This window comes from Globicephala melas, chromosome 5 (genome assembly GCF_963455315.2).
Source record: "Globicephala melas chromosome 5, mGloMel1.2, whole genome shotgun sequence".
Taxonomy (NCBI): domain Eukaryota; kingdom Metazoa; phylum Chordata; class Mammalia; order Artiodactyla; family Delphinidae; genus Globicephala; species Globicephala melas.
The window spans coordinates 70,063,612-70,079,019 of NC_083318.1; the positions used below are offsets into that span (position 1 = coordinate 70,063,612).

General features: G+C 36.5%; 2 protein-coding genes across 4 annotated transcripts in view; one reads left to right on the forward strand and one right to left on the reverse strand.

Moving 5' to 3' along the window:
- Positions 1 to 15,408, forward strand: part of GABRB1 (gamma-aminobutyric acid type A receptor subunit beta1) — a 398,553-nt gene that overhangs the window by 284,320 nt on the left and 98,825 nt on the right. The gene's annotated exons all lie outside the window — the stretch shown is intronic.
- The window catches only part of COMMD8 (COMM domain containing 8), a 273,266-nt gene that overhangs the window by 137,393 nt on the left and 120,465 nt on the right, over positions 1 to 15,408 (reverse strand). For 2 of the 3 annotated variants that reach the window (XM_070045572.1, XM_060299298.1), the window contains exon 5: positions 7,693 to 7,881. In XM_070045572.1, coding sequence (XP_069901673.1) covers positions 7,693 to 7,881 — 189 coding nt within the window. Of the gene's footprint in view, positions 1 to 6,754; positions 7,037 to 7,692; positions 7,882 to 15,408 lie in introns of those variants that run through there. The other variant, XM_060299297.2, reaches the window with a different exon arrangement.

The window sequence follows — 15,408 nt, forward strand, 5'->3', positions numbered from 1 at the left end:
TTCGAGTCTTCGCCCCTTTTTTTTTTTTGACGGCTCTGGCTAATGGTTCATCAATTTTGTTTATCTTCTCAAAGAACCAGCTTTTAGTTTTATTGATCTTTGTTATCATTTCCTTCATTTCTTTTTCATTTATTTCTGATCTGATCTTTAAGATTTCTTTCCTTCTGCTAACTTTGGGGTTTATTTTGTTCTTCTTTCTTTAATCCCTTTACGTGTAAGGTTAAGTTGTTTATTTGACATTTTTCTTGTTTCTTGAGGTAAGATTGTATTGCTATAAACTTCCCTCTTAGAACTGCTTTTGCTGCATCCCATAGGTTTTGGGTCGTCTTGTTTTCATTTTCATTTGCTTCTAGACATTATTTTATTTCCTCTTTGATTTCTTCAGTGATCTCTTGGTTATTTACTAGCATATTGTTTAGCCTCCATGTGTTTGTATTTTTTACAGTTTTTTTCCTGTAATTGATACCTAGTCTATTCATAGCATTGTGGTTGGAAAATATACTAGATACAATTTCAGTTTTCTTAAATTTACCAAGGCTTGATTTGTGACCCAAGATATAATCTATCCTGGAGAATGTTCCATGAGCACTTGAGAAGAAAGTGTATTCTGTTGTTTTTGGATGGAATGTCCTATAAATATCAATTAAGTCCATCTTGTCTAATGTGTCCTTTAAAGCTTGTGTTTCTTATTTATTTTCATTTTGGATGATCTTTCCATTGGTGAAAGTGGGGTGTTAAAGTCCCCTACTATTACTGTGTTACTGTTGATTTCCCCTTTTATAGCTGTTAGCATTTGCCTTATTTATTGAGGTGCTCCTATGTTGGGTGCATAAACATTTACCATTGTTGTATCTTCTTGGATTGATCCCTAGATCATTATGTAGTATCCTTCTGTGTCTCTTGTAATAGCCTTTATTGTAAAGTCTCTTTTGTCTGATGTGAGAATGGCTACTCCAACTATCTTTTGATTTCCATTTGCATGGAATATCTTTTTCCATCCCCTCACTTTCAGTCTGTATGTGTCCCTAGGTCTAGAGTGGGTCTCCTATAGACAGGATACATACAGGTCTTGTTTTTGTATCCATTCAGCCAGTCTATGTCTTTTGGTTGGAGCATTTAATCCATTTACATTTAAGGTAATTATCGATATGTATGGTCCTATTACCATTTTCTTAATTGTTTTGGGTTTGTTTTTGTAGGTCTTTTCCTTCTCTTGTGTTTCCTGCCTAAGAAGTTTCTTTAGCATTTGTTGTAAAGCTGGTTTGGTGGTGCTGGATTCTCTTAGCTTTTGCTTGTCTGTAAAGCTTTTAATTTCTCCGTCAAATCTGAATGAGATCCTTGCTGGGTAGAGTAATATTGGTTGAAGGTTTTTTCCCTTTCATCACTTGAAATATGTCCTGCCACACCCTTCTGGCTTACACAGTTTCTGCTGAAAGATCAGCTGTTAACTTTATGGGGATTCTTTTGTATTTTATTTGTTGCTTTTCCCTTGCTGCTTTTAATATTTTTTCTTTGTGCTTAATTTTTTTGTAGTTTGATTAATATGTGTCTTGGCATGTTTCTTCTTGGATTTATCCTGTTTGGGACTCTCTTAGCTTCCTGGACTTGATTGACTATTTCCTTTCCCATATTAGGGAAGTTTTCAACTATCATCTCTTCAAATATTTTCTCAGTCCCTTTCTTTTTCTCTTCTTCTGGGACCCCTATAATTCGAATGTTGGTGTGTTTAATGTTGTCCCAGAAGTCTCTGAGACTCTCCTCAATTCTTTTCCTTCTTTTTTTAGACTCTCTTCAATTCTTTTCATTCTTTTTTCTTTATTCTGCTCTGCGGTAGTTATTTCCACTATTTTATCTTCCAGATCACTTATCTGTTCTTCTACCACAGTTATTTTACTGTTGATTTCTTCTGGAGTATTTTTAATTTCATTTATTGTGTTGTTCATCATTGTTTCTTTGCTCTTTAGTTCTTCTGAGTCCTTGTTAAACATTTCTTGTATTTTCTCTATTCTATTTCCAAGATTTTGGATCATCTTTACTATCATTACTCTGAATTCTTTTTCAAGTAGACGGCCTATTTCCTCTTCAGTTGTTTGGTCTGGTGGGTTTTTACCTTTCTCCTTCATCTGCTGTGTATTTCTCTGTTTTCTCATTTTGCTTAACTTACTGTGTTTGGGATCTCCTTTTTCATTGGTTGCAGATTCATAGTTCCCATGGTTTTTGTGTCTGCTCCCAGTGGGTAAGATTTGTTCAGTGGGTTGTGTAGGCTTCCTGGTGGAGGGGACTGGTGCCTGTGTTCTGATGGATGAGGCTAGATCTTCTTTCTTGTGGGGACCACCTCAGTGGTGTGTTTTGAGGTGTCTGTGAACTTATTATGATTTTAGGCAGCCTCTCTGCTAATGGATGGGGTTGTGTTCCTGTCCTGCTAGTTGTTTAGCATGGGGTGTCCAGCACTGGAGCTTGCTGGTCATTGAGTGGAGCTGGGTCTTAGCATTGAGACAGAGATCTCTGGGAGATCTCTCGCCGATTGATATTACGAGGGTCCAGGAGGTCTCTGTTGGACCAATGTCCTGAACCCGGCTCTCCCACCTCAGGGCTTCATGCCTGATACCCAACCAGAGCACCAAGACACTGTCAGCCACATGGCTCAGAAGAAATGGGAGAAAAGAAAAAAAAAAGTAAAATAAAGTTATTAAAATTAAAAATTAAAAAATATTATATAAAAATTAAAAAAATAAAGAAGAGAGCAACCAAACCAATAAAGAAATCCACCAATGATAACAAGCTCTAAAAACTATACTTAAAAAAATGGACAGAAAGATCCCTAGGACAAATGGTAAAAGCAAACCTATACAGACAAAATCACACAAAGAAGCATTCACATACACACTCACAGAGACAGAAAAAGGAAAAAATATATATATATATATTATATATATACAATATATATATTTATATATAAAAGGAAGAGACCAACCAAACCAGTAAACAAATTTACCAATGATAATAAGCTCTAAATACTAAATTATGATAAACATAAAACTGGAAACAAATTAGACACAGAAAGCAAACCCCAAATCTACAGTTGCGCCCAAAGTCTACCGCCTTAGTTTTCAGATGATTTGTTTTCTACTCAGGTTTTCCACAGATGCAGGGTACATCAGGTTGATTGTGGAGATTTAATCTGCTGCTCCTGAGGCTGCTGGGAGAAATTTCCCTTTCTCTTCTTTGTTTGCACAGCTCTTGGGGTTCAGCTTTGGATTTGTCCCTGCCTCTGGCATCTGTTCTTCGCCCAGACAGGAGGAGGTTAAGGGAGCGGCTGATTCAGAGGCTCTGGCTCACTCAGGCTTGGGGGAGGGAGAGGTACAGTAGTTATAATTGGAATGTGGGGCGAGCCTGTGGCGGCAGAGGCCAGCATAACATTGCAACAGCCTGAGGCATGCCATGTGTTCTCCCCGGGAAGTTGTTCTGGATCATGGGACCTTGGCAGTGGTGGGCTGCACAGGCTCCCGGGAGGGGAACTGTGGATAGTGACCTGTGCTTGCACACAGGCTTCTTGGTGACTGTAGCAGCAGCCTTAGAGTTTCATGCCTGTCTCTGGTGTCCATGCTGATAGCCACGGCTCACGCCCATCTCTGGAGCTTATTTAAGCGGTGCTCTGAATCCTCTCTCCTCATGCACCCCAAAACAGTGGTCTCTTGTCTCTTCATCAGTTCCAGACTTTCTCCCGGACTCCTCCCGGCTAGCTGTGGCATACTAGCCCACTTCAGGCTGTGTTCACTCAGCCAAACCCAGTCCTCTCCCTGGGATCTGACCTCCGAAGCCCAAGCCTCAGCTCCCAGTCCCCACCTGCCCTGGCAGGTGAGCAGACAAGCCTCTCTGGCTGGTGAGTTCTGGTTGGCACAGATCCTCTGTGCAGGAAGCTCTCCGCTTTGCCCTCTGCACCCCTGTTGTTGCACTCTCCTTGGCTCCAAAGCTTCCCCCCTCTCCACCCACCGTCCCTGCCAGTGAAGGGGCTCCCTAGTGTGTGGAAACTTTTCCTCCTTCACAGCTCCCTCCCAGAGGTGCAGGTCCATCCCTACTCTCTTGTCTCTGTTTTTTCTTTTTTCTTTTGCCCTACCTAGGTACGTGGGGAGTTTCTTGTCTTTTGGGAAGTCCAAGGTCTTCTGCCAGCGTTCAGTAGGTGTTCTGTAGGAGTTGTTCCACATGTAGATGTATTTTTGATGTATTTGTAGAGAGGAAGGTGATCTCCACATCTTACTCCTCCGCCATCTTGAAGGTCCTCCCTAATACCAAGAACTGTACATTTATTTACTATGAATATCTAGTGACTAAAACTTTCTGTGCTTAAAAAGGAAGGACTACTCTAAAAAAGTAGGTAATTCACAGAATTATATAATTTGCTTACACCTGCCTTAATTTAAGCGCGTTTCAAGCAGCTTCACGAACCTAGAAATTTCCCAACTGACAATAGCCTGTGGCTGTTTTTTAGCAAATGCACCCAAGATAATTTTTAGTAAGAAATTGAATTAAGTGGAGGAAATGGATCTTTATCCTAAATCTATATTCCAAATAACACTGGCGTAGTTTTTTTTAATAAAGACAACACACTATTCTTTTTCTGTCTTCTTTAGGGAAGTAATGATTTCACTATTTCCTTAAGTTACAGATTAATGCCATTAATTTACACATCAGTTCTATGCCAGACACTGGGACAATGGTAAATGACTCATTGAGAGGTTATTTCTCTTGTAGTACTTACCATCTATACAAGAAGCATACAAGAACAAGTTATCAAACAAATAAATTTATAGTTGCAAATTGTGATGAGAAATGTAAGGAAATATACATCAGTTTCAAACACCACGATTCATCTAAGTTGATAGACTTCTTGACTGAAGGGACTCTTTTCAGAAGATTATAATTACTGCCCCTTATTAAATGAAAGTTAGGTATAGAGACAATGTGAGGGAGAGATAATTTTTGTGTTCCTTTCTTTTTTTGTTTATAGTAATTCTGGGATAGAGGACAGGAAGGTGGCTACACCCAGTTCAAAACAAATATATTTAAAATAAAAGTGTAAGTGGGTTATTTGAGGATTTATCTGTTCATGTGAGAAAATCAAAATCATGGAGAGATTAAAAATACGTTAATACATTGCCCTATTTTCTTCACCTTTCTTTAAAAAAAGAATGACAGAAATATGAGCAAAGGAAGGGCAGAGAGGGAAGGAGGGGAGGGAGGGGAGGGAAGGAAGGGAGAGAGGGAGGGAGGAGGAGAGGAAGGATGGGAAGCAGAGAGGGAAGGAAAGATGGCAGGAAGGGAGGGAGAATTTTCAAAGATAACTACACCTCCATCTCCATCCCACCCTATCTCTTCTTCCCCTACCTCTCCCTGCCCAGATGCAACTACTATGCCAAATTGCTGTGTGTCATCTCAGTGTCTGATTTTATATTTTACTACACATGCACACACGTGTAATTTCTTAAGCCTGAAATTCTGTCATATAAAATTTTAAATAAATGTAGCTTTCTATTGCCATCATTTCTGCTGTTTATTTGTTTTTCACACAACACTATGTGAGGTAAGCCCATGTTGATACATGTAGAATTAGTTTGTTCATTTTAACTGCTAAGTAGCCCATTGTACACCAGAGTTGTGTATCCGTTTTACTTGGCTGGACTGTTGGAGTATTTACCTGTTTCTGCTATTACAAGGAGAGCTTGATGAATATCTCTGCTAATGTCTCCTTATATGCAAGTGAGTAGCCATGTAGGAACAGAATGCCTGGATCATACTAAACCCTCCAGATTTTACCTATTTAACATTATGCTTATTAAAAAAATGAATCGAAAAAAATCTAATTTTATATTGCAAATCCATTTTGGAAATTTATGCTTACAAAAACACAGTAATAGAAGTCATATTTTGTTATTATTGCAATATCTGGAATGTTTCATAATTAACCTGCAAACATATAAAATCCGTTTCCCATTTTTGCCTTTTAGAATATATCTCTCAGTTAGCTTAATTTTGATGGTGTTCATTTTGAATTCAAAAAAGCAACATAGCTTTATTTTAGATATTTATTTCTATAATTTATACATTCTCTCAAAAAATTTTTAACAGTAAAACCATGAAAATACATGTCAACAAAGATATTAAATTTAACATATATTTATTTATCTAATTAACTAAAATAGATAGCAATGAAGTTAATCTATCCTGGAACACAATTCCTGCCTGATATTTGAGAAAATTCTATTATTGGTCTTCTTTTAATCATAAATTTATTCACCACTTGAGATTTCAGTTTTTAAAGAAGGAATGGTACTGAATACAACTTATAAATAAATATATTAAAAATATTTTACTGTGCCAGTAATTAAAAACTAAAATAACAACTTAAAAGTACCATTTTTCATATATTAACAAAAACAGTATAATATCCATTTGAGCTGCAGTGTAAGGAAATTGATACTCTCTAGCATTATAATTTGGTACAATTCCTTAAGAAAGTATTTTGGCCATATATAGTGTAAGACACCATAAAGACTTGTATGACTTTTAATACTCTATATAGAGAACACTAAAATCTCCACACTAAAAGCTATTAGAACTAACAAATGAATTCAGCTAGGTAGCAGGATATAAGATTAATATACAGAAATCTGTTGTGTTTTTTTACATAAGTAATGAGATATCAGACAGAGAAAGTAAAAAACAATCCTGTTTAAAATCACATCAAAAAAAAAAAAAAAACCTAGGAATAAGCTTAACCAAGGAGGTCAAAGAACTATACACAGAAAATTATAAAACACTGGTAAAAGAAATTGAAGACGATTCGAAGAAATGGAAAGATATCACATGCTCTTGGATTGGAAGAATTAATATTGTTAAAATGGACACACTAACCAAAGCAATCTACAGATTTAATGCAATCCCTATCAAAATACCCATGACATTTTTCACAGAACTAAAACAAACAATCCTAAAATATAGATAGAACCACAAAAGGTCCAGAATAGTCTAAGCAATCCTGAAAAAAAAAGAAAAAAGCTGGACTTCAGACTTTACTACAAAGTCTGAACCCTCCCAGACTTCGGACAATACTACAAAGCTACAGTAATCAAAACAGTGTGGTGTTGGTACAAAAACAGACATATAGATCAATGGAACAGAATACAGAGCCCAGAAATAAACCCAGACACCTACGCTCAATTAATCTACAATAAAGGACACAAGAATATACAATGGAGAAAAGACAGTCTCTTCCACAACTAGTGCTGGGAAAGCTAGACAGCTACATGAAAATCAGTGAAATTAGAACATTACCTCACACCATGTACAAAAATAAACTAAAAATACTTTAAAGACCTAAGTATAAGACATGACACTGCAAAACTCCTAGAAAAAAACATAGGAAAAATATTCTCTGACATAAATAGTAGCAAGATTTTCTTACATCAGTCTCCCAAGGCAAAAGAAATAAAAGCAAAAATAAACAAATGGGACATGATCAAACTTAAAAGCTATTGCACAACAAAGGAAACCATCAACAAAACAAAAAAACAACCTTCAGAATGGGAGAAAATATTTGCATAGAACGCAACGGATAAGGGGTTGATATCAGAAACACACAAACAGCTCTTACAAATAAGAAAATGGTAAAGAAACATACATATCAAAAATTACCTTGGGCTTCCATGGTGGCGCAGTGGTTGAGAGTCCGCCTGCCGATGCAGGGGACGTGGGATCGTGCCCGGTCAGGGAAGATCTCACATGCCACGGAGGGCTGGGCCCGTGAGCCATGGCTGCTGAACCTGCGCGTCTGGAGGCTGTGCTCCACAATGGGAGAGGCCACAACAGTGAGAGGCCCATGTACTGCAAAAAAAAAAAAAAAAAAATTACCTTAAATGTAAATAGATTAAATGCTCCAACCAAAACACATAGACTGGCTGAATGGATACAAAAAAAGACCTGAATAAATGCTGTCTACAAGAGACCCTCTTCAGACCTAGGGACACATACAGACTGAAAGTGAGGGAATGGAAAAAGATATTCCATGCAAATGGAAATCAAAAGAAAGCTGGAGTAGCAATTCTCATATCAAACAAAATAGACTTTAAAATAAAGACTAAAACAAGAGACAAAAAGAACACTACATAATAATCAAGGAATCAATCCAAGAAGAAGATATAACAATGGTAAATATTTATGCACCCAACATAGGAGCACCTCAATACATAAGGCAAATGCTAACAGCCATAAAAGGGGAAATTGACAGTAACAAAAAATAGTAGGGGACTTCACCCCACTTTCACCAATGGACAGATCATCCACAATGAAAATAAATAAGGAAACACAAGCTTTAAATGACACATTAGACAAGATGGACTTAATTGATATTTGTTGGACATTCCATCCAAAAACAACGGAATACACTTTCTTCTCAGGTGCTCATGGAACATTCTCCAGGATAGACCATATCTTGGGTCACAAATCAAGCCTTGGTAAATTTAGCAAAATTGAAATTGTATCACATAACTTTTCCACCATAACGTTATGAGACTAGATATCAATTACAGGAAAAAAACTGTGAAAAAAACTGTAAGAAAAATACAAATACATGGAGGCTAAACAGTACACTACTAAATAACCAAGAAATCAAAGAGGAAATCAAAAAATATCTAGAAACAAATGAGAATGGAAACACGATGACCCAAAACCTATGGGATGCACCAAAAGCAATTCTAAGAGGGAAGTTTATACTAACACAATCCTACCTCATGAAACAAGAAAAATCTAAAATAAACAACCCAAATTTACAGCTACAGCAATTAGAGAAAGAAGAAGAAGAACAACAAAAAAAAACCCAAAGTTAGCAGAAGGAAAGAAATCATAAAGATAATAGCAGAAATAAATGAAAAAGAAATGAAGGAAACAATAGCAAAAATCAATAAAAGTAAAAGCTGGTTCTGAAATGAAAAACAAATTGCTAAACCATTAGCCAGACTCATCAAGAAAAAAAGGGAGAAGACTCAAATCAACAGAATTAGAAATGAAAAAGGAGAAGTAACAAGTGACACTGCAGAAATAGAAAGGATCGTGAGATATTACTACAAGCAATTATACGCCAATAAAATGGACAACCTGGAAGAAATGGACAAATTCCCAGAAAAGCACAACCTTCTGAGACTGAACCAGAAAGAAATAGAAAATATCAACAGACCAATCACAAGCACTGAAATTGAAACTTTGATTAAAAGTCTTCCAACAAACCAAAGCCCAGGACCAAATGGCTTCACAGGCGAATTCTATCAGACATTTAGAGAAGACCTAATACCTATCCTTCTCAAACTCTTCCAAAGTAAAGCAGAGGGAGGAACACTCCCAAACTCATTCTACAAGGTCACCATCACCCTGATAACAAAACCAGACAAAGATGTGACAAAGAAAACTACAGACCAATATCACTGATGTACATAGATGCAAAAATCCTCAACAAATTACTAGCAAACAGAATCCAACAACACATTAAAAGGATCATACACCATGATCAAGTGGGCTTTATCCCAGGGATGCAAGGATTCTCAAATATACGCAAATCAATTAATGTAATAAACCATATTAACAAATTGACGGATAAAAACCATATGATCATCTCAATAGATGCAGAAAAAGCTTTTGACAAAATTCAACACCCATTTATGTTAAAACCCTGCAGAAAGTAGGCATAGAGGGAACTTACCTCAACATAATACAGGCCATATATGACAAACACACAGCCAACATCGTTCTCAATGGTGAAAAACTGAAACCATTTCCACTAAGATCAGGAACAAGACAAGGTTGCCCACTCTCACCACTATTATTCAACATAGTTTTGGAAGTTTTAGCAACAGCAATCAGAGAAGAAAAAGAAATAAAAGGAATCCAAATCGGAAAAGAAAAAGTAAAGCTGTCATTGTTTGCAGATGACATGATACTATACATAGAGAATCCTAAACATACTACCAGAAAACTATTAGAGCTAATCAGTGAATTTGGTAGAGTAGCAGGATACAAAATTAATTCGCAGAAATCTCTTGCATTCCTATACACGAATTATGAAAAATCTGAAAGAGAAATTGAGGAAACACTCCCATTTACCATTGCAACAAAAATAATAAAATACTTAGGAATAAATCTACCTAAGGGGACAAAAGACCTGTATGCAGAAATCTATAAGACACTGATGAAAGAAATTAAAGATGATACCAACAGATGGAGAGATAGACTATGTTCTTGGACTGAAAGAACCAAAATTGTGAAAATGACTATAGTATCCAAAGCAATCTACAGATTCAGTGCAATCCCTATCAAACTACCAATGGCGTTTCTCACAGAACTAGATCAAAAAATTTCACAATTTGTATGGAAACACAAAAGACCCCAAATAGCCAAAGCAATGTTGAGAAAGAAAAACGGAGCTGGAAGAATCAGGCTCCCTGACTACAGACTATACTACAAAGCTACAGTAATCAAGACAGTATGATACTGGCACAAAAACAGAAATATAGATCAATGGAACAGGATAGAAATCCCAGAGATAAACCCCACACATATGGTCACATTATCTTTGATAAAGGAGGCAAGAATATGCAATGGAGAAAAGACAGCCTCTTCATTAAGTGGTGCTGGGAAAACTGGACAGCTACATGTAAAAGAATGAAATTAGAACAGTCCCTAACACAAAAAAAATAAAATCAAAATGGATTAAAGACGTAAATGTAAGACCAGACACTATAAAGCGCCTAGAGGAAAACATAGGCAGAACACTCTATGACATAAATCACAGCAAGATCCTTTTTGAGCCACCTCCTAGAGAAATGGAAATAAAAACAAAAATAAACAAAAATGGACTTAATGAAATATAAAAGCTTTTGCACAGCAAAAGAAACCATATACAAGAAGAAAAGACAATCCTCAGAGTGGGAGAAAATATTTGCAAACGAAGCAACTGACAGAGGATTAATCTCCAAAATATACAAGCAGCTCATGCAGCTCAATATCAAAAAAACAAACAACCCAATCCAAAAATGGGCAGAAGACCTAAATAGACATTTCTTTAAAGAAGATATACAGATTCCCAACAAACACAGGAAAGGATGCTCAACATCACTAATCATTCAAGAAATGCAAATCAAAAGTACAATGAGGTATCACCTCACACTGGTCAGAATGGCCATCATCAAAACATCTACAAAGAATAAATGCTGGAGAGAGTGTGGAGAAAAGGGAACCCTCCTACACTGTTGGTGGGAATGTAAATTGATACTGTCACTATGGAGAACAGCATGGAGATTCCTTAAAAAACTAAAAATAGAACTACCATATGACCCAGCAATCCCACTACTGGGCATATACCCTGAGAAAACCATAATTCATAAAGAGTCATGTACCACAGTGTTCATTACCGCACTATTTACAATAGCCAGGATATGGAAGCAACCTAAGTGTCCATCGACCAATGAATAGATAAAGAAGATGTGGCACATATATACAATGGAATATTACTCAGCCATAAAAAGAGAAGAAATTGAGTTATTTGTAGTGAAGTGGAAGGACCTAGAGTCTGTCATACAGAGTGAAGTAAGTCAGAAAGAGAAAAACCAATGGTCTATGCTAACACATATATATGGAATCTAAAAAAAACAAAAAATTGGTTCTGAAAACCTAGGGGTAGGGCAGGAATAAAGACGCAGACATGGAGAATGGACTTGAGGACACAGAGAGGGGGAGGGGTAAGCTGGGACGAAGTGAGAGAGTAACATTGACATATATACACTACCAAATTTAAAATACATAGCTAGTGGGAAGCAGCCGCATAGCACAGGGAAATCAGCTCTGGGCTGTGTGACCACCTAAAGGGGTGGGATACGGAGGGTGGGAGGGAGACGCAAGAGGTAGGGGATATGGTGATATATGTATGCATATAGCTGATCCACTTTGTTATACAGTAGAAGCTAACACAACATTGTAAAGCAATCATACTCCAATAAAGGTGTTATAAAAAAATAAATAATCCAAAACATGAAAAATCTATATATTCATGTAAGTGTTTATTAGCTTTCATTTAAACTAATAAAATTGAAAACCACTTAAATGTCCAGGATAAAGTATATTGTTTCGCACTGAAAGATTTGCATTCCTGATTATTATATATTAAGATTCAAACGGAAGAAGAGAGAACCCTAAACATGGTTACAAGCATGCAAAAAACCCCACAGCCACTGGGGAGGGGGGTTGAAAATAAATAGACCACAATGCTGTTAGTAGTCATATTAGAAGTAATATTTCCCCACTAATTTCAGAATATTTTTTAATGTGTTACTTGTTTAAAAAGAAAAAGGATGATGTCCCAAGCCCCGCTCTTATTCTTATGGGGAGCTGGAAATTTTGCACAATTTATACTACTGCCTTACTTGTATTTGTTTAGGTTTTTTTTTTTTTTTTTGGCTTTTGTTTCCCTACATAAAGCCATTCTCCCAAGACAATGCAGTATTTTAACGCTCTGTCACTCTAGAATCTTATTTCAATCCTTCAGGAATACCATTTCAAGATTACTGATTACCCCTCAGTAAATGTGTCACCTCTTTATTCTGAGAGAACTCACCATGTGGCAATGCAACAGAGCAGTTCTGCAACTAAGCCAAAAAAAAAAAAAAATGAATAGCTGTGAAAGAAGATCCATATCTTTGCTTTGTCTCCTAATTCTGAGTTCTTATTTAACTATCCTGCACTTACCAAGTCATGGCATTCCATCAGAAATAAACATTGTCTTTGAATTTGACTTTTACTATCATTTCTAAGTCCATTTCGCTTGTTTACAGGTTTATTATTATTTTAATTCCTCACAGTTTGTCTACTACAGAAATTGCTGATGATCAAGATAATAATAAAGATGCTCTGATTTAGAAGGGGTAGCCTTGGTATTTCTGCCACCTAACACATATCTCAGCTAACTATTCCTAGGAAACATTAAGCATGGTAGAAATTTAACACATGTTCTTATACTCCACAGATATATGAATATAGTGATATAATTTGGGGAAAATAGTCTATTTTGAACTCAGTGAGACATAAACATAACTGAGATTAGCACTGGGTCCTTGGCAAGGGTCTATTAATTACTATTGCCCTGTGAGTACTTTTTGTGGTTGTTGTTCCCCTTCCTCAGGCTGCTCTGATTTATGAACAGCTTTTCATATTCACAAAGTGGTTCATGAATCACTCTCGTCCAACAGAAATGAATAAAAATAAGCCCATTTACACAACATTTGGTATGTAGCTAATTACCTGAAAATGACGGTTTGGGATTGCACTGAGAAGTGTGTCATTAACATTCAGCACAAAGAGTACAAAACAGAGGGAGAAAAGAAAGTAGAATCAAAAACTAAAAATATAAGAGGAGCAACAAGAATGCTATTTATTCAGTGTAGATTTTTTTTAAAGCATCACCAAAGAGTACCTTCTGATGTCACCCAACAGAGGAATGTTCAAGCAAAAAGCAGCAAACGAAATGGTTAAATACAATGTAATTTCAACTTTATTAAACAATATACTTAGAAGAAAGGAAGTTAATAATCAGATTGTGGTGATGAGATTATGGATCATTTATTCTATCTATAATTTTCTGTATTTTTCCGGTATTTTACTATGACCCTGCATTAATCTTACAATGCACTTGTATTAGTAATCTTACATGTATGTATGTATTTAGAAGCATATAGTTTAAAAATAATAATAGCTATAGTTAATTGAGAGACCAGTATGTACTAAACATTGAACTTGTATGTGCATATAATAACCCTTTTCTTCTTGCCTGTTCTACCCTGTATCCACCTGCAGAATACCTCTGTTCATGGAATACAACAAACTTAAGTTAAGGCATCCAAAAACCAACCAGACACACCAGTCAAATAAGTGCAAGATTGAACTCTCTCCCTCCTGAGTGATTGTCATGTTTTCTTGATAATGTAAACATTTCTCTAATGCCAGATATTTGTGTTTCTAGAAAAATGGCAAAGCTAGTAGTCCCAAATGAGAGATAAGCATATCCTCCCTGGTTATTTCTTTAAACCAGTAGACAATGGCTCTATCTTCTGTCTTCTGCTACCTGACAGTACTAAAAAACAAAACAAAACAAAAATTATGACAGCAGGAAGGTGCAGTTGGATATTTTTAACTGTTGTAACCTCCATGCTTATAGCATTACCTGATTCCTAATAAGTCCTCTATCATGTTTATACTCAATTTGAGTTGATAAAGGATGTCCTAAATTACTGATAACTAAATGAACACCAAAAACTTATAGTCAGGTCAACTCTTGGTTGTTTAATCTGTTCTACTGCTTGTGGGAGAAATTTTACTGAACCAGTTGTTCTCTGCTTAGATTTATGTGGCCTGAATATAATAACTGGAAGGATAATAACCCTTAGCTCCTGAGTCTAGCATATCTGAATTTGAACCTCATTTACAGACTATATAGACTTGGAAACTTTTTCTAGCCTCATCAGATGTCAGTTTCCTTATCTTTGAAATGGGCATAAAAATGGCATCAACACAATAAAGCTTTTGTAAATAATAAATTAAATAATGCATGTATGGTAGTCAGAATAATGGCCCTCTAAAGATGTCCACTTCTTAATTCTCAGGACCTGTAAATATGTTTCCTTAGGTGTCAACAGGGACTGTGCAGATGGGATTAATGTCAGGATTTTGAAATGAGATTATCCTGGATTATCTGGGGTGGGCCCACTGTAATCACAAGGCTTCTTATACAAGGAAGGCAGGAGGGTCAGAGGGTGAGGAGATGTGAGGACAGAAGCAGACATTGGAATGATGGAGAAAGATAGAGGAAGGGGGCAGGAGCCGAGGAATGCAAAGCAGCCTCTAGAAGCTGGAAAAGACAAGGAAATAGATTCTCCCGTAGAGCCTCCAAAAGGAACACAGCCCTATTGAAACCTTGATTTTAGAACTGCAGACCTCCAGGACAGTAAGAGAATAAATTTGTGTTGCTTTAAGCCACTAAATTTGTGGTAACTTGTTACAAGAGCAATAGTTAACCAATACAGTAAATATGGTGTTTAGCACTGTGCCCGTCATATAGGATTCTAACATAATATTAGCTAAGATCACTCTGCCCCTTAAGATCTAGGTAAGAGTAGCTTAAACACACAACCCATTATTTGTGGGAGTCCAACACCTTCCCTAGGGTTGCTGAGGCTTCCCAAAGGGCTTCATGATTTGGCCGTCTCTGGCTTTGAAGTGCAGGTTTTGCTGAATTGGTTTAATTTATAGATTACTGTTCCATGAATGCTGTCAAGATATGGAATTCAGCCACTTTACAAGAATAAAAATAAAACA